This window comes from Balaenoptera ricei, chromosome 9, assembly GCF_028023285.1.
Source record: "Balaenoptera ricei isolate mBalRic1 chromosome 9, mBalRic1.hap2, whole genome shotgun sequence".
NCBI lineage: Eukaryota > Metazoa > Chordata > Mammalia > Artiodactyla > Balaenopteridae > Balaenoptera > Balaenoptera ricei.
Window position 1 is genome coordinate 15,779,765 of NC_082647.1, and position 18,852 is coordinate 15,798,616.

Sequence of the window (18,852 nt, forward strand, 5' to 3'; positions counted from 1 at the left end):
TTTAGATTCCACATATGAATGATATCATATGATATTTGTTTTTATCTTTCAGACTTAGTATGATAATCTCTAGATCCATCCATGTTGCTGCAAATGGCATTATTTCATTTTTTTTATGGCTGAATGATATTCCATTGCATATATGTAAAACATCTGCTTTATCCATTCCTCTGTCGATGGACATTTAAGTTGTTTCCATGTCTTGGCTATTGTAAATAGTGTTGCAATAAACACTGGAGTGCATGTATCTTTTTAAAGTATGGTTTTCTCCAGATATATGCCCAGGAGTGGGATGGCTGGATCATATGGTAGCTCTATTTTTAGTTTTTTAAGGACTCTCCATACTATGTTCTCCATAGTGGCTGTATCAATTTACATTCCCACCAACATGTAGGAGGGTTCCCTTTTCTCCACACCTTCTCCAGCATTTATTGTTTGTAGACTTTTTGATGATGGCCATTCTGACTGGTGTGAGGTGACACCTCATTGTAGTTTTGATTTGCATTTCTCTGATAATTAGTGATGTTGAGCATCTTTTTACGTGCTTTTTGGCCAAGTATGTCTTCTTTGGAGAAATGTCTATTTAGATCTTCTGCCCATTTTTTGATTGGGTTGTTATTTTTTTGATATTGAGCTCCATGTGCTGTTTGTATATTTTGGAGGTTAATCCCTTGTTGGTTGCATCATGTGCAAATATTTTCTCCCATTCTGTAGGTTGTCTTTTCATTTTGTTTATGGTTTCCCTTGCTGTGCAGAAGCTTTTAAGTTTAATTAGGTCCCATTTGTTTACTTTTGTTTTTATTTGCATTACTCTAGGAGACAGATCGAAAAAGATATTGCTGTGATTTATGTCAAAGAGTGTTCTGCCTATGTTTTCCTCTAATAGTTTTAGAGTATATGGTTTTACAGTTAGGTCTTTAATCCATCTTGAGTTTATTTTTGTGTATGGTGTTAGAGAATGTTCTAATTTCATTCTTTTACATGTAGCTGTCCAGTTTCCCCAGTGCCACATATCGAAGAGACTGTCTTTTCTCCATTGTATATTCTTGCCTCCTTTGTCGTAGATTATACACTAATTTTTAATGGATACACAAGATAAAAAGATGTAAATTGTGACATCAAAAACAAAATGGGGGGATAAAAGGTAGAGCTTTAGACTGCATTCAAACTTAAGTTATTATCAACTTAAAATAGATTATGATAAATACAAGTTGTTTTCTGTAAGCCTCATGGTGACCACACAGCAAAAACCTATAGTAGATACACAAAATATAAAAAGAAAGATATCTAGAATTACCATTATAGCAAATCACTAAATCACAAAGGAAGAGACCAAGAGAAGAAGAAAGGAACAGAGGAATTATAAAACAGCTAAAAAACAATTAACAAAATGGCAACAAGTACATACCTATCTATAATTCCTTTAAATGTAAATGGACTAAATTTTCCTATCAAAAGACAGAGTGGCTGAATGGATAAAAACACCAGACACATTTATATGTTCCCTATAAGATACTCACTTCAGATATAAGGACACACACAGACTGAAAGTGAACAAATGGAAAAATATTTCATGCAAATGGAAACCAAAAGAAAGCTGGGAAAGCTATACTTATATCAGACAAAATAGACTTTAAGAGAAAGACTGTAATAAGAGACAAAAAAGGTCATTATATAGTGATGAAGGGGTCAATCCAACAAGAGAATATAACATTTGTAAATATTTATGCACCCAAAATAGAAGCACCCAAATATATAAAGTAAATATTAACACATCTAAAGGGAGAAATAGACAGCAATACAGTAATAGTTGGGACTTTTAATACCCCACTTTCATCAATGGATAGGTCATCCAGAAAGAAAATCAATAAGGCCTTAAATGACAGGTCAGACCACATCAACTTATATATATGTATATATACACACACACACATACACACACACACACACAGAACATTCCATCCAAAAGCAACAGAATGCTCATTCTTTTAAAGTGTACAGGATGGATCATGTTAGGCCACAAAACAAGTCTTAATACATTTGAGAAGACTGAAATCATTATCAAGCATCTCTTCTAACCATAGTGGTATGAAACTAGAGGTCAGTTACAAGAAGCAAATTAGAAAATTCAAATATATGTGGGGATTAAACAACATGCTACTGAACGACTAATGGGTCAAACAGGAAATCAAAGGAAAAATCAAAAATACCTTGAGACAAAGGACAATGGAAATACAACATACTAAAACTTATGGGATGCAGCAAAAACACAGTGATAAATGCCTACATTAAGAAACAAGAAATATATCAACTAAACAACCTCAAGGAATTTAAAAAGGAGAAAAAATGAAGCTCAAAGTTAGTAGAAGGAAGAAAATAACCAAGATCACAGCATATACAAACAAAATAGAAACTCAAAAACAGAAAAGATCAATGAAACTAAGATCTGGTTTTTTGAAAAGATAAACAAAGTTGACAAATCTTTAGCTAGACTCACCAAGAAAAAAAAGGGGAGAACACTAAAGTAAATGCAGAAATATAAAAGATCTTTTTTTTTTAGTTTTTATTTATTTATTTTGGCTGCACTGGGTCTTAGTTGCGGCACATGGGATATTCGTTGTGGCATGCAGGATCTTTTAGTTGTGGCATGTGGGCTCATAGTTGCGGCATGCGGGCTTCTTAGTTGCAGCATGTGGACTTTTTAGTTGTGGCATGCGCATTTCTTAGTTGTGGCAATGCAGACTCTTAGTTGCAGCAGGCATGTGGGATCTAGTTCCCTGCCCGACCAGTGATCAAACCCGGGGCCCCTGCATTGGGAGTGTGGAGTCTAATCCACTGGGCCACCAGGGAAGTCCTGAAATACAAAAGCTCTTAAGAGACTACTATAAACATACACCAACAAATTGGACAACCTAGAAGAAATAGATAAATTCCTAGAAACATAAACCTACCAAGACTAAATCAGGAAGAAAGAAAATCTGAAAAGACTGATTATTAATAAGGAGATTGAATCAGTTGATTTTGATTAAATCCTCCCAACAAACAAAAGTCAAGGACCAGATGGCTTCACTGCTGAATTCTACCAAACATATAAAGAAGAATTAATACCGATCCTTCTCAAACTTTTCCAAAACATAGAAGAAAAGAGAATACTTCCAAACTCATTTTACCAAGCCAGCACTATTCTGATATGAAACCCAGACAAAGACACCACAAGAAAAGAAAAAGACAGACCAATATCACTAATGAACACAGATGCAAAAGTCCTCAACAAGATACTAGCAAACCAAATTCAACAATACATTAAAAGGATCATACACCATGATCAAGTGGGATTTATTCTAGGGATGCAAGGATGATTCAATATCCACAAATCAATCAATGTGATATATTACATTAACAAAATGAAGGACAAAAATCACATGATCATCTCAAAGGGTGCAGAAAAAGCATTTGACAAAATTCAACACTCATTTATGATAAAAATCTCAGAAGTGAGTATAGAGGAAATGTACCTCAACATAATGAAGGCCATATATGAGAAGTCAACAGCTAACATCATACTCAATGGTGAAAATCTGAAAGCTTTTCCTCTAAGATTGGGGATAAGACAGGGATTCCCACCCTCACCACTTTTATTCAAAATAATATTGAAAGTCCTAGTCAGAGCAACAGGTATTTGAAAAATAAATAGAAGGCATCCAGATAGGAAGAAGGAAACTGTCACTATTTGCAGATGACATGATATTATATGTAGCAAACCCTAAAGATTCCAGCAAAAAACTCTAAGAACTAATAAACAAATTCAGTAAAGTGGCAGGATACAAAAATCAATATGTAAAAATCTGTTGCATTTCCATACACTAATAATGAACTATCAGAAAGATTCATTAAGAAAATAATCTCATTTACAATTGCATCAAAAAGAATGAAATACCTTGGAATAAACTTAACCAAGGAGGTGGAAGACCTGCACACGGAAAACTGTAAGACACTTATGAAAGAAATTGAATAAGACACAAACAAATGGAAAGATATTCCATTTATGTATCGGAAGAATTAATGTTGTTAAATGTCCATACTACCCATAGTGATCTACAGTTTCAATGCTGTCACTATCAAAATTCCAATGGCATTTTTCACAGAAGTAGAGCAAACAATCCTAAAATTTGTATGGAACCAGAAAAGACCCCAAATAGCCAAAGCAATCTTGAGAAAGAAGACCAAAGTTGAAGGCATCATGCTTCCCGATTCCAAACTACATTACAAAGCTATAATAATCAAAACATTATTGTATTGGCATAAAAATAGACACCCAGATCAATGTAACAGAATAGAAAGCCCAGAAATAAACCCATGCATACACATTCAATTAATTTATGACAAAGGATCTGAGAATATACAATGAAAAAAGGACAGTCTCTTCAACAAACAATGTTGGGAGAACTGAACAGTCACATGCAAAAGAGTGACACTGGACCGCTATCTTACATAATACAGAAAAATTAACTCAAAATGTATTAAAGACTTGAACATAAGACCTGAAGCCCTAGAACTCCTAGAAGAAAACATGGGTGGTAAGATCCTTGACGTTTGTCTTGGTAATGATTTTTTTGGGATTTGTCACCAAAGCAAAGGCAACAAAAGCAAAAATTAAAAATTGAGACTACATCAAACCAAAAGTCTTTTGTGCAACAAAGGAAACCACCTGCAAAATGAAAAGGCAACCTATTAAATGGGAAAAAATATATGCAAGTCACATACCTGATAAGGGTTTAATATCCAAAAAATAAAAGATCTGTATAACTAAATAGCAAAAAACACATAAAAATCTGATTAATAAATGGACAGAGGATCTGAATAGACATTTTTCTAAAGAAGATATACAGGGACTCCCCTGGTGGCGCAGTGGTTAAGAATCCTCCCGCCAATGCAGGGGACATGGGTTTGAGTACTGGTCTGGGAAGATCCCATATGCCCTGGAGCAACTAAGCCCATGCGTCACAACTACTGAGCCCGCGTGCCACAACTACTGAAGACCACGCACCTAGAGCCCATGCTCCGCAACAAGAGAAGCCACCGCAGTGAGAAGCCTGCACACCAAGTAGCCCCCGCTCACCACAACTAGAGAAAGCCTGTGTGTGGCAACGAAGACCCAATGCAGCCAAATAAATAAATAAATAACTTAAATTAAAAAAAAGAAGATATACAGATGGCCAACAGGAATATGAAAAGGTGCTCAACATCACTAGTCATCAGGGAAATGCAAATCAAAACCACAATGAGGTATCACCTCACACTTGTTAGGATAGCTGTTAAATGACAAGAAAAAACAAGAGATGGCATGGTTGTGGAGAAAAGGGAATCCTTGTACACTGTTGGTGCGAATGTAAATTGGTGCAGCCACTCTGGAAATCAGTATGGAGTTCCTCAAAAACTTAAAAATACAGTTATCCTATGATCCAGCAATTCCACTTCTGGGAGTTTAACCAAAGGAAAAGAAAACACTAACTCAAAAAGATATCCTGACCCCCACGTTCCTTGAAGCATTATTTACAATAGCCAAGACACAGAAGCAATCTAAGTGTCCATCAGTGGATGAATGAATAAAGAAAATGTGGTATACGGATAAATTGGAATATTATTCAGCCATTAAAAAGAAGGAAATCCTGGCATTTGCAACAGCATGGATGGACCTTGAGGGCATTATGGTAACTGAAATAAGCCAGACAAAGAAAGACAAATACTGTATCATCTCACTTGGGTGGAGTCTAAACAAACATACAAGCAAACTCATGGATACAAACAGACTGGTGATTCCCAGGCAGGGGTTGGGGGTGGGCAAAATGGGTGAAGGGAGTCAAAAGGCAATCTTCCAGTTATAAAATACATATACATAAGTCCTGGGGCTGTAATATACAGCATGGTGACTATAACTAGACATTGTGGTGACCATTTCACAATATATATAAATATCGAATCATTATGTTGTACACCTGAAACTTATAAGTGCGATATGTCAATTATATCTCAAAAAAAACAAAACAAAACAAAACCCAAAACCAGACAGGGGAGCAAGCATTGCTACTTTTTTGTGTTTTTTTGGTGGCGCCGTGCAGCTTGCAGGATCTTGGTTCCCCCACCAGGGACTGAACCTGGGCCACCACGGTGAAAGCATCGAGTATTAACCACTGGACTGCCAGGGAATTCCTGAGTGCTGCTACTTTTTAAGGGATGCCAGAGAAGCTGGAAAAAAAGTCAGCTGAATTGTTAAGTCCTAATTATGTTAGGGGAAGGGACAAACTCTAGACTCAAGATGTAGAACAAGAAATGTGCTGGTGAGAAGTCTTCGTACATTGAATGGGAGAAGCATACATGCAACAAAGGAGGCTGAAAAACCATTTAGAAATTGTGACATTACTATATTACTACGGCAATACAGATAAATTTAATCAAGCATTTAGGAAACCAATTATTATATTACTGATTTTATGAAGGAAAAAGTCAGTGGCGTAAAACAATATAAACTTATTACCTTTAGTTTGTGTGGGTCAGGAATCTGGGTATGGCATAGCTGAGTCCTCTGACTCTGGGTCTCTCACAAGGCTGCAGTCATCTCAAGGTTCAACTCGGGGAGGATCTGCTTCCACAGTCACTCAAGTGGTTATATTAACAGGATCCAGTTGCTCCTGGGTTATCGGATTGAGGGACTCGGTTCCTTGTTGGCTGTTAGTTGGACACCTTCCTCAGTTCCTTGCTATGTGGGCCTCTCCATAGGGCAGCTCACAGATCAGAGCAAGCAAACGAGAGGAGAGAACGAGCAAGACAGGAGCCAGAATATTTTTTGACATCCCATCACTTTTGCCACATTCTCTTTGTTAGAAGGAAGGCCCTGGGTCCAGCCCACACTCAAGCGGAGGCAGTTTCAGAGGGTGTGAACACCAGGAAGCAGGATCTTCAGAGCCATCTTAGAAACTGTCAACCACATGGGGCAAAACCAGGGACTGACGTTGCCTAAGGCAGAAATGTTTGACAGATACATGCTTGTATTCCAATTTAAGGAGGGTGTGCATGTTTCTTACCTCACTTGCTCATGTTGAGTGTTATGCTAAGAAAAATGGAAAAAGTTTCTAAAAATTGAAAAGGTGATCTATGAAAAGGATGTGGTGCAGGTGGTAGCAGACTGGAAAATAAAAACCAAGGACTAAGAGAAAAATGAGAAAACTATTATACAAAGAAGGTACGGGGCCCATAAACTAGAATTTCTACTTACGCATTAAAATATTCTCCAACGACCCAGGAGATAGGACCAGACAAATGGAACAGTTTCTACGATAAACTACCACTTAAAGACACCATAGAGTTCTAAGACAAAATTGGACTGACCCTATCCACCAAAAAATACTTGCGAAGGGGACAAAGTAACACCTCCATACCGGAATGTGCCATTGTAAGCAACTTCTGGAGACAATTGGCAAAGACTCCCTTACACTTAAAATGAGCAAACTATATATGCAAGCACTTTGTTTCCTTAAAAGGAGTCTGACGCAATATTGTAAAGCAACTATACTCCAATAAAAATTAATTAAAAAAAAGAAAAAAAAAAAGGAGTCTGAAAGGAGGAAAAAAAATCACAAGTTGAGGGAAAATAATTTAGAAGAGGCTATCTCTTTCCCAATCTAGGCAGGCCTGGTGGTCTGTCCCCTGCCCATCTCTCAGGCCACCTCTCCCCTCACTCACTCCCTGGCACCTCAATCCGCAGCCACACTTGTCTCCTTGGCTGTCTGTAAAACACCAGCTTCTCCCCAAACCTCATTTCATTCAGGTCTGTTCCCAAACGTCACCTACCCAGAAAGAACTTCCCTGATTGCTATCTAAAATCGCATCCATCTGCCCCATCCTCTTACCTTGCTTTGACTTTTCTTTATAGCAGTTACCAGTTTCTGACATTATACGTTTCTTTCTTTACCTGTTTATTGTCTGACTCTTCCACTGAGGTAAAATCTCTAGGACCTGGAAAAGGAAGCCGTTGGCTCTTTTCAACAATGTCTGTTGGGTCAATAAAAGAAAAAAATAGAATAAGGAGAGCCCATAAAAAACACGTCAGGAGAAGAGCCTAACAGAAAGCGGGAGAAAAACCTGAAGCACAAGCAATTTCAATTTGCCAGATATGTGCTAACATGAATTCATGCATAATAGAGAATATTTACATTTGTGTGTAATATGTGACTTATTTTTTAAAAATCCTGAAAGACTCAAATGAGCTAAACTACTTGAAAATATTTAGGACAGTACGTAAGCCAGCCCTCCCAGCAGCGCTCTCTTCTTCTAGACGCGCGCGCTAATTTCTCTCGATTCTCAGGCGACTGAGCGCACCCTCCCTCTTATAAAATGTATTCTTGTCGCTATTTGATTGGCTGTCCCTCCCAGGCGCTCCTTTCTCATTGGTTGCGCCCCCAGTCCATCACTCCTGGGCTCAAGCACTCCATTTGTCTGCTGCCGCAGACCGCGGCTGCCGGCGGTACTAAAACCGGAGTAGCTCCCCGGTGACGACAAAGGCGCTCCCCGCCCACATTCCAACGCCTGGGCGGAGACTTCCCGCTGCCCCTGCCTCTGGACGAAGAGCAAGACTTCTGATTGGGTAGGGCGGGAGAAGTGAGCATCCGATTGGTCCCCGCCCTGGAGGGAGGAGGAGTCATAGCTGTCTCCCGGAGCAGAGCTGAGGAGCTCTGGGGAATCTCAAAGTTTGTGTCTGGAGCAGTGGTGGAAAGTGAGCTTAGTGAGAAGGGCTTTTCTTGGGATGAGTACTGATCTCCTGCCTTTATTTTGGATACACACCCTGCTGTATTCTCCTCAGCCTTCGGTCTGATCTCTAGACAGTCTGTCTCCTCTGGGGATTCTCAAATCTCCGAGGACGCTGGACCGGAGCCCTTGGCAATTCTCTCTCAGGCAGAGGAGCGAACGTTTTCCTTCCTAAGTGCATAAGCTACACGCATACGCACACACACGCACACACACTCACGCAGAGGCGGATCTCGCCGTCCGAGGCCGCCCTACCCGCTCCCCTCCTGCCCTCAGCATCCTCGGCCCAGCGCGCCTCGGACCACCATGGAGGTGCTGGAGAGCGGGGAGCAGAGCGTCCTGCAGTGGGACCGCAAGCTGAGCGAGCTGTCAGAGCCCGGGGAAACCGAGGCTCTCATGTATCACACGGTGAGGACTTGGCGGGGCGGCGAAGGGGCGGCTTGAGAGGGGGAAGTGTCATCAAAGGAACAGCTCGGGACAGGGAACTGGGAAGGAAGTATTTGGGAAGAGCATGCCCAGAATGGAGAGATCTGGGGAGAGGTGTGGTTTTTCTAGCTGAACAGTGAAGGTGGGCCGCTGTCTCTTTTAAACTTTTGATAATAGTAACGACGCTTTGTATTCCTTCAGCAACTTATACTCTTTTCCCCGAGGGCTTTTCACATCTGCTGTATCATTTCCTATTGCGCTGTAAAGCAGGAGAAGGGGTAGACGTTTTGATAATCTGCCTCTGTTTAGTTTGCTACTAATTTTTGTGGGAAGATTTTTTAAAAACTGGGCAAAATAAAGTAGCATTTTCTATCCTTCGCTGTCATATTCTTTCTCTTCCTTTACTTTCTTATTTGAATTTTAGGAAGTATACCTGTGTGTGTGTGTGTGTATGTGTGTGTGTGTGTGTTTTGAAAAAAGGTCCCTTCATATTAGGAGGAAGACTACTTTATTTGGCTCCTTCAACTGTTCAGCCAAGAAATCTGGTTCCTCCTTCTTCAGAGGAAAATCAGCAAAGGAGAATGGAAAATCTGAGACAGTGCATATTTCAGAAAGGCTTTGGAGAAGGTGGGGCAGCTCACCAGTTCCTTGCTCAGTCTTATGTCCCAGAGATCCCTTTGAGCATTAAACTGTCACAGAGGACACACATTTCTTATAAAGTTTTCAATTTCAAGTTTTTGGTATTAAATTTGCAAAATGAAATTTTGTTTCCAACAGCCAGCACTGATAATATGACTTTATTGTGAGATCTCTTTGTTTCTTTTTTACAAATGCAGAGTTTGTATAGAGAGAGAGAAAGAGAGAGAGACACTAATGAGAAAATGAGAGGCTTGGCTATTTCCCCTTCATGATTCTTTTAATGGAGTCAGTGCCAGGATATTTGAAACTTTTGCAAAATGGCCTGCAGGCTCCACCCCTTTGGCCTTTGCCTCTGGCTGACGTTATTTTGGGAAAAGGGTTGAGGGCCTCCCTGTGATTCCCACCAAGGCATTTGTGGTGGCTGAGAAGGGCTTGTTGAAAACATGCCGAGTGCAGGGCAGAGAGGTAGTGGAAGTTCATGCCGGGTCAGAAGCCAGATGTGTGGTGTGATCTTCTGGGCTTTGCTCACTGAGTCTGTCCCGAGGACACCACATGGGCTGCCTTTGGATTGGGGGCCCAGATGTGCTTCCCGTCATCAGGACAGAACTCAGAGAACACTGGCCCTCAAATATCTTCTGATAGTATCTCCAGATGTTTCTCCTGACATAGGCCACATTTTAGCCATTTGCGAGGGGCAGCTCTTCTCTTTTGTTCTCACGAGTACTGTGAAAATGTCTCATCCCGCAGCTGTAATGCTTTGGGTTATCTTTCAGCTGGTGCGATGAATTATGCACCGCCTCCACATTCCCTTTCTCAGGCCTCATGACTTGCATTTGTGAGATCTTATGCCAGGGTTTGAGATGCTACCCATGACTGTGACATTAACTTCAGGCAGGACAGCTTGGACTGGCTCTAACTGACATCTTTATGCACAGTTTCAGGGGTAGAGACCTTACCTTCCTTTTGGTAGCAAGGGCTTAGTTTTTCTATGTCATTGTAATGAAGCAGTGATGGGTGATTATTTTTCTTCTAATTTGATTTTTTTAAAAATTACTTTTATGTATACCACTTAGGGACGTGTCTCTCTTCTGGGCAGCTCACTCATATAAAAGGCCACTCGTCATTGCTGCAAGCCGTGGCCCACAAACTGAGTATATGAATTAGTGTTGAAAGACGTATTGGATTTGGTAGCACAGACGACTGGGTTATATTCTTTCTAAACTAAGAGGAGTTGGGCAGAGATTTGAAAATAGATAACTTTCCCATCTGTTTCTTGAACTCTGTTGGGTATCCAGTTGCAGAGCTGGTTATTATTGCCATTTGATCATAATGAGAAACGGCCTGACCTCCAAGTGGAAAAAGGATGGCCTGATGATGCATTCACTCACAGATTTATTTGTTCTTTCAGTGAATGGTTATTGAAGAGCTTCTGTGTGCGAAACACTGTTCTAAGCAGTTGGGATACATCAGTGAACCAAAAAGACCTCAAAATTCTTGACCTTGAGAAGCTTACACTCTAGGCCTGAAGTAGGGGAGAAGGTTATCTCAGCAGGATGAAAAGCCAGAGCAAAGGCTCTAAGGTGGGAGTGTGTCTGGCATGAGCTTATGGTAACATCACCTTCTGTTTTAGATTCCCCCCATTTTTGTCAGTTTTTTTCTTGTAAAAATGCAGGTTACTTCTGAGGCAGAGTGCCTGTTTTTGGAATGGCCCAGTGAAACTTTCCAAGTTGAGTGGATTAGGCATCACATAGGGAGAGGAGAGCCTGCAGGGAGGGTAAGGTACAAATGTAAGCTGGGAAATTGGTAAGATAGTATAGCTACCATCTATTGTATATTTATTATCGGAAAGGGAGGGCTGGCTTCATGGGCCTGCCACCTGTGCAGTCCCACAGAGCCCCGCACTTTGATGCTCTGCTGTCACCATCATAAGGTCCTCAATAATTTTTGAACAAGGGCCCACACGTTTGCATTTTGTAGCAGGTCCCCATAGATTATGTAGCTGGTCCTCATGAAAGGCATTGTACTTAGTGCTTTACAAAAATGATGTATCGGTGGGACTTCCCTGTTGGTTCAGTGGTTAAGACTCAGAGCTTCCACTGCAGGGGGCACAGGTTTGATCCCTGATCAGGGAACTAAGATCCCTCATGCCGCCGGGCACAGCCAAAAAAAATGAGGATATGTCAATGATCCAGTGAAGGAGTCGTTTTACAGATAAGAAAACTGAGGCTTAATGAGTTTAAGTGACGTGGTAAAAGGTCATTTAAACTCAAGTCTACCTGCCTCCAAAGCCCAAGCTCTTGCCCACTATGCTGTATGAATGAAGGATCCAGACTTAAAAGGAACTGAGTCAGAGGATAGGGAGTCAGAAATTGCTGAGTCTGAAGGCAGCTAATATTTAACTGAGGTGGCAGTTCAACCACCAACCCTTCCTAGCATGATCACTCTCTTTGCTCTAAGTAGGGATTTAGCTACCACACGCATGATTGCTAATGCCCTGTTTTAGCAAAACTGTCACCTACCTGATTTTAAAAATATAGAAGTTGCCCGAGGCTGGTATTGTCAAGTCTCCGAGGCGCCTTCTGTGAGCCATCAGGAGCAGTGTTTTTCTCATTTGGTTAGTTATGAAGAAAACTTCTGGGTCCAGAAGGACAAAGGCTTAGAGGAGACAGTTTCAAAGTCTATAAAATAATGAACCACACAGAGCGAATTTGGACTTGCTCATTAGATCCTGAATTATTAGAGCTTTGGGCTTCCTCTTGAAGCTGAAAAAATAGTTCCCATACGGATGATGAGATATAATTTTAAATCAGTGAGTAGTACATTTAGGAAAGCTATTGCTTCTAGAGTGGATACAGGCTAAAACTGGTTTCAGAAAAGATGGCAGATATAAAAATGAGGAGTGTATCTATTATGGTTTCAAATCATTGCAAGAAGCCTTGTCCCCTCCCCTAAACCTGCCAGGATGTTGGATGTTTCTAACATTCATGTTGTGTTTCCTGTAAGATTCTGTGCAAATTACATTTCTGGGAATTTACTGTGGGATTTTGCAATTTAAAGAGCAAAACAGTCTATAAATCTTATCTATGTATATTATTACATGCACTGACTATATCTGGGCGGATGCTCAAGAAACAGATGGCTGATGTTTTTCTGGTAAGGGGACTTGAGGAACTAGAGGTCAAGAGAGAGAGGGAGGGAGAGGGAGTTACTTACACACTATCCCTTTCGTACTGTTCAAACTTTTACCTCCTGAAAGTATTTAGGAAATGAAAAATGACAACTTAAAGGCACCACATAAAACTGGACTGGAGGTAATTTTAGCCTGCATTTCCTTGGGGAGAGAGGGGGCTCTGGTGCTCACTCAATACCACCAGAGTTGGTGGAGGCCTTGGGTAATGAATAGAGGAAGCAGGAGTGCTTGCTGGAAAAGGGCTTTGAGGATGGAGGATTAACAGTGGGTTTGTGTATGATAAACTTCGTGCTCTTGGTAATTTTCTTACAGCTCAGTTTAGCAATCTGGAAAAGAGGGATTTTATCAATTTTTGCAATGACTATTTTTTTTAAGGTATACAATAGGATACCTTTTCTTTGCAAAGATAATGACAGAGGTTCTGCTTGGTATTTCATTTTATTTTATTGAGGTATAGTTGATTTACAATAACATGTTAGTTTCAGGTGTACAGCACAGTGATTCATTTATATATATATATTTTTTCTTTTTTCTTTTTCTGATTCTTTTCCCTTATAGGTTATTACAAAATGTTAAGTATAGCTTCCTGTGCTTTAAGAAGGTCCTTGTTGGTTATCTATTTTATATATAGTAGTGTGTATCAGTTAATTCCAACCTCCTAATTTAGTTCTGCTTCTTTTAAATACTAAATTCATGTAAATCCAGTTCTTTGTAGAATTATTAGTGATTATGCGCTTAAATTTTATATCCAATTGGTTCTTAAAATGAAATGACTGAGCCCAGAGGGTGGTAGGTGGGGTGTTAAGGGTAGGTTCCACCTGTCTGGTGAGCGGATGTGAAGGCCATCTGGCTTCCACATCCATCGTGATTGCCGGAAGGTGGATGGCCGATCTGAGAGGCTGGTGGTTTCCCCTTCCTCTCGGCGGCCCAGAGACTTGATAGGGCTCCCGTGGGATATGGGAGCTTTTGGTTTGATGTTCGCCTCCTACTGTTGGCCTCTGGCCAGGTTCTGAGTGGGACCCTGGGTCCTTGTGGCTTGAGAAATCATTACTTCTGGTCACCTGACCTCCACCAATTGAATAAAGGTAATGAGTTCCAGTAGGAGACAGAATTGTGAAGTCAGTATAATTTGTCTTCAAGGCCCTACATCACCTTTCTTCACCTTCACTCCTTTCATGTTTCCCTCGCTTCTTGGACCCCAAGTTGCTCGCTGTAATGGTGTTCTCTTTCCAACTCCTCCTCTTTAATTTTGTTCTCAGGAAAGATTTTTAAGCTTACACTAAAAATTTCAATATTAGTAAAGCTTAACATATGACCCCTAAATGGGCATTTATATTTAACAATAATTTCTTGAATCTCTAAATGGAGAACTTTAGGCAATAGCCAGGTAGTAGGGGAGGAGTATTTGGGGAACTGGGAGGGAGCTCTCACTACCCCTCTGCATGTGGCCCCTATTCACAAGGTAGCCTTGCATATATGTTGCTGATTTAGCTATGATCTAAAGAATTTTCATTGTTTTGGTGAAAAATCTTTGACTCATTACATTATTGTCTCTGAAATTGTTCTTATTGTGTTAACACGGGTTGGGGGAAGGTGGGCTTGGGCACAGTTCTGAAAGATGAGAGGGCAGTACTGAGTTTTGTACTTGCCCTCTTTCTTGAGTGATCCCTGAGTGATAATATCCTATTGAGCTCTGATGTGAAGTTGCTCTGGCAGGAGAAATGAGGCACTGCATCTAGATTAATAATTGAATTAAATGACAATGCGTGCCGCTGCGAGTAACTGAAAACCGATCCACATTGCTTACACAATAAGTGAATTATTCTGTCACGTTGCAAGATGCCTAAAAGTATAGCTACATGTTTGGCTGATTCAGCAGCTCCTCAGTTCATCATGGACCTAGATTCCATCCATCCATATGCAGGTTTCATCTTCAAGTTGGAGGCCACCAGAAGACAACTCATACCCATGTGAGTTTCAGGTGTTCAAATAAAAGTGACAATATCCAAAGGGAGAAGAGAGGTTGTGTCTTCCCTGTGTCCTTTTTTAAGATGGAAGAAACTTTTTTTAGTTGCCTACCAGCTGATTTCTCTTCGAGCTTTATTGTCAAGGATTGGATCACATCATCATTTCTGAACCAATGGCTGGAAAGGGATTTACCTGATTGGCTTAGATTAGTCATGTGGGAATGGAGGAGCTATTGGAGCCTCAACCAGCATGACCATGTGTAATGATCATTAGTAAAATAGTCTTAGGTGGCAGACCTTTCCTTCACTAAAAGGTGTGTTCATTTAGCCAATGGCTGTTTTTCTCACAAAGGTGGGCTAGCAAATGGAAAATGTTTTAAAACATTTAAACATGGAATATCTCTGCAATGCATGCAAAGGCTATCATGGAGGGGGTACTGCTGTGTCCCAACTCACGAATGAGGAAATGTAGAATTAACTATATTATCTGAACTCTCTGCGTCAGGGTCAGATATCAGGGCTGGAGGTAACTAGCTGAGCCTGTAATCATGATCACGGTGCAACACAAGAATGACTTGTTCTGTTCGAGGTCCACACAACCTCATCTCCGCAGGCAGAGAGCTGAATGCCATTTTTCAAAGAAGCTGTTTTTCCAGTTGCATATGGCTATTCAAACACTGATAAGGTCAGAGTGTGCCTGTTTGCTGCTTGAACTGCTGGCCTCAGCCCTGCGGGGCTTTGACCTGTCTGTGGACTGTCTTGGGGCAAATGGCCTTAGGCTTTGGCTGGGAGTTTGGTAGGACTGAGGGCCTAGGGCTGCAGAGTGTCTGAATTGCTTGTCAGTGATTTTATGAATGAGGGAGTAGTGTTTACATTCCCTACCTCAGTAGAGTCAAGCCTGAAATGAAATGGTGAGATTCACCATTGGTGTCAACCTTGAGTCTATTCCCCCTTCTCCCAGCTCACCACATGCTCTCCGGCTCTTCCAAGTGAAGCTCCAAGTGACCTCATTTTTTCCCTGAATGGAATTGTCTAGGTTACCCACAAGGCACATAGGAGGTGATGGCTCCTTTTATCTATGGAGAATCTGAGGCCTCGAGCAAAAAAGAGACCTCAGCTGGAACACAAGCTTCTTGAAGGCAGGGGACATGACTGTCTTTTCTATACTCCCAAGCACAGGATGCTCAGAGATATGTAATACTTGCTTGATGCACAATTACGTAGAGTGAGGCAGTCTTGGAGAATGAATAAGCTCAGTGGCCTTGGTCTCGTTTGTTAATGTATTTTTTTAAAACTCTGGATGCTTGTAAATGCCTCTGCAAGTCTGAAAATTTAATATGAAAATGACTTGGGTAGTTTGATATCAATAACTTTTCTTGTTTAGTTTTGAGACCCAGACGGGTGGGAGGATGATTCTATAATAGTCCCAGTTTCCGCTAGAGTAGAGTTGAAGGCAGCGTTGTGGAAAGGGTGTGCCTTCGAGCCAGGCAGATTTGGAATCCAGGGCCACTGGTTCTCTGGTGACCTTGGGCGAGTAACCTCTCTTCTTTGGGTCTCAGTTTCTTCACATGTCACTGTCTAGCCCATAGTGTACACACTTTTTCACCCTCTCCCCTAAGTCAAATGTCTTCTTTCTGGGGAAGAGGTATCCCCACTTCAGGAGTCTGATATCATTCAGGAAGCACAAGGGACCTGTAATTATTCTCTCTCAGGCATCTTCATTTCCTCTCCTGCCCAGCTTCTGCCTTCTGCTGTAAACACAGGTCTCTGCCTTGAACACATGTTTGCCAGATGCTGTTGCCCCTCCTTGCTCTGCTTGTTTTTTCTCTCTTGTTTACTGCCAGGTTTTCTCAGACAAGTAGTCAATAGCTACGGCCTCCATTTCCTCAGTTTTTACTTCTGCCTCCTGTATGTTCTGGTTCCTCCTGCTGCCTGAAGGTTCTCCAACTTCTCTCTAACTGCTCCATCCACTAGTTTTCTCTCCATCCTTACCTGCAAGGCCTCATGGGAACATTTGGCAATATTGACTGACCACACGTTCATCTCGTAACTTGCTCTTGCTTTGGCTCCCATGATACCCTGGGAGGCTTAGTTTTTCCTCCTTTGCTGGCTGCATTACCACCTGTTAAATGTGAGCGTTTGGTACTTGGCCTTGTGTTCTCCCTGTACACTCTCCTGGGCTCCTCCATCAACTTCAATACAGCTGGTTCTCAGATCTTTACATCTGTTAGTTGTCTGTGGATGGAAACTGGGAGATCTTTGGAATATGACCCAAGATCTTCTGGGCCCTCATGAGCTGTAGAGTGGCTCTGGCTGGGTAACCTTTGAATCTTCCTGGTGCATTACTTTGAGAAGAGCTGAGAACACTTTGATCCCCCTTATCACCGCACCCCTGTTATCTCAGGGGATGTTTTGTGACTCAGCTCTCCTGCAGTGTAAACCCAAGAGAGGCTCATGAGTCATTGCTGGGACACAGCTGTTTCTTGAGTCAGTGTCACCCATCAGATGCAGGCTGTGTTTTGACTGGGTTCGTACTTATTCTTCAGCTTGGGAAGCACTTTTTTGGTGTTCTGCGGTGGTGTATCTAATTTTTTTCTAGGACTGAGTGGAAGGTCACTGCAAAAGTCAGACATAAGTTCTTAGATCTTGTACCATTGATCCTTCTGGTGTGTATAGCTGCTGTCGAGCTCAGTTACAGTTGCCTGAGGTTGAATTGCCTGCCTTTGAGTTGCTCTATTCTGGTGTAATATATTTATCTAAACTTTATTGACATTACTGAAGAGATTTTAAAGAATTGAGACGGGTGACGCTGAGCCACTCAAATTTGTATGCCTGCTTCTTGTTAGAAGTATCTTGGAAGAGAGTTTTTCTTCGGAAAAACTCGTTGTAGTACAAGTTACTTCACATCCTCCGTCTCAGTTTATCCTGCTGTAAAATGCTGCATTTGTATTATGGTCCCAGAGGTTCCTTTTAACTCCAAAGTTCTGTGCTGAGTATCATGCTCTCACCCTTGAAAGTCTCTGATCTTTAAAAAATGGGTGATTTAAAACAACAACAGCAAAGGTCAGTTGATTACCTCTTTCCTTTGGGCACTCAGTTGGCGGGTATAGTTTTGCATTTTGTAGCCTCTGTTTTCTGACTTAAAAACCTTGCTTCAGTAAAACCCAGACAAAATAAAGAATGGAAAAACAGAGAGACACAGAGGTAGGAAACATTTCTTTTTAACATCACACACACACACACACACACACACACACACACACACACACAACCCTCTTCAGACTTCTTGGCAAATTAGAGGAGTCTGGGGAAAAAAAATCTACAAATAGTTTTCTAGTCGTCTGAGTGGAAAATCTTGGTTTTTTAACATTTCATATCTTGGAAATGTCTGAATAGTTTTTGTTTAAAGGGAAATTCCTTTTGGCTGAGAAAGAGCCTGCAGGATTCAAACTGATAGGGTGATTTTTTTAGGAAACTTGGAGGAAACAAGGATTTGCGATGAAAATGCTTTCTCACTAGCCAATTGTGTCAAACAGACATTTAAATCCAAGGTTACCAGTCATAGCATTTGAAAGATTCAGCCATTAACTCCTTCCTTCCCCTCGCTTCCTGTCTGTACATCCTGGGGAAATATCTCTCATCACTGGTCCTTCCTCCAATTTGAGGAACTTAATGAACTGCTTTTCTAAACCTGTGCATGTTCTAGGCAGGAGGATATACATTCTTGACCTTGTGGTTCTCCCAGAAGAGTGGGAAGGGAGATATGTAAAGAAGTCATTCAATCACAAGTCATTAAATATCTGGTGTACATTTTGCTTTAAATCTGCG

General features: G+C 41.1%; 2 protein-coding genes across 3 annotated transcripts in view; one reads left to right on the forward strand and one right to left on the reverse strand.

Annotated features, from left to right (window-relative positions):
- AKR1D1 (aldo-keto reductase family 1 member D1) overlaps nt 1–6,971 on the reverse strand; it is an 85,132-nt gene extending 78,161 nt beyond the window's left edge. Inside the window, exon 1 of the mRNA XM_059932632.1 lies at nt 6,536–6,971. The gene's annotated coding sequence lies outside the window, so the exon portion shown is untranslated. The remainder of the gene's footprint in view (nt 1–6,535) is intronic.
- Nucleotides 6,972–8,716: 1,745 nt separating this feature from the next.
- Nucleotides 8,717–18,852, forward strand: part of CREB3L2 (cAMP responsive element binding protein 3 like 2) — a 124,718-nt gene continuing 114,582 nt past the window's right edge. For both annotated transcript variants that reach the window (XR_009504964.1, XM_059933286.1), the window contains exon 1: nt 8,717–9,210. Coding sequence is in view for 1 of the 2 variants with exons in the window: in XM_059933286.1 (XP_059789269.1) it covers nt 9,109–9,210 (102 nt within the window). In the remaining variant the exon portion in view is untranslated. The remainder of the gene's footprint in view (nt 9,211–18,852) is intronic.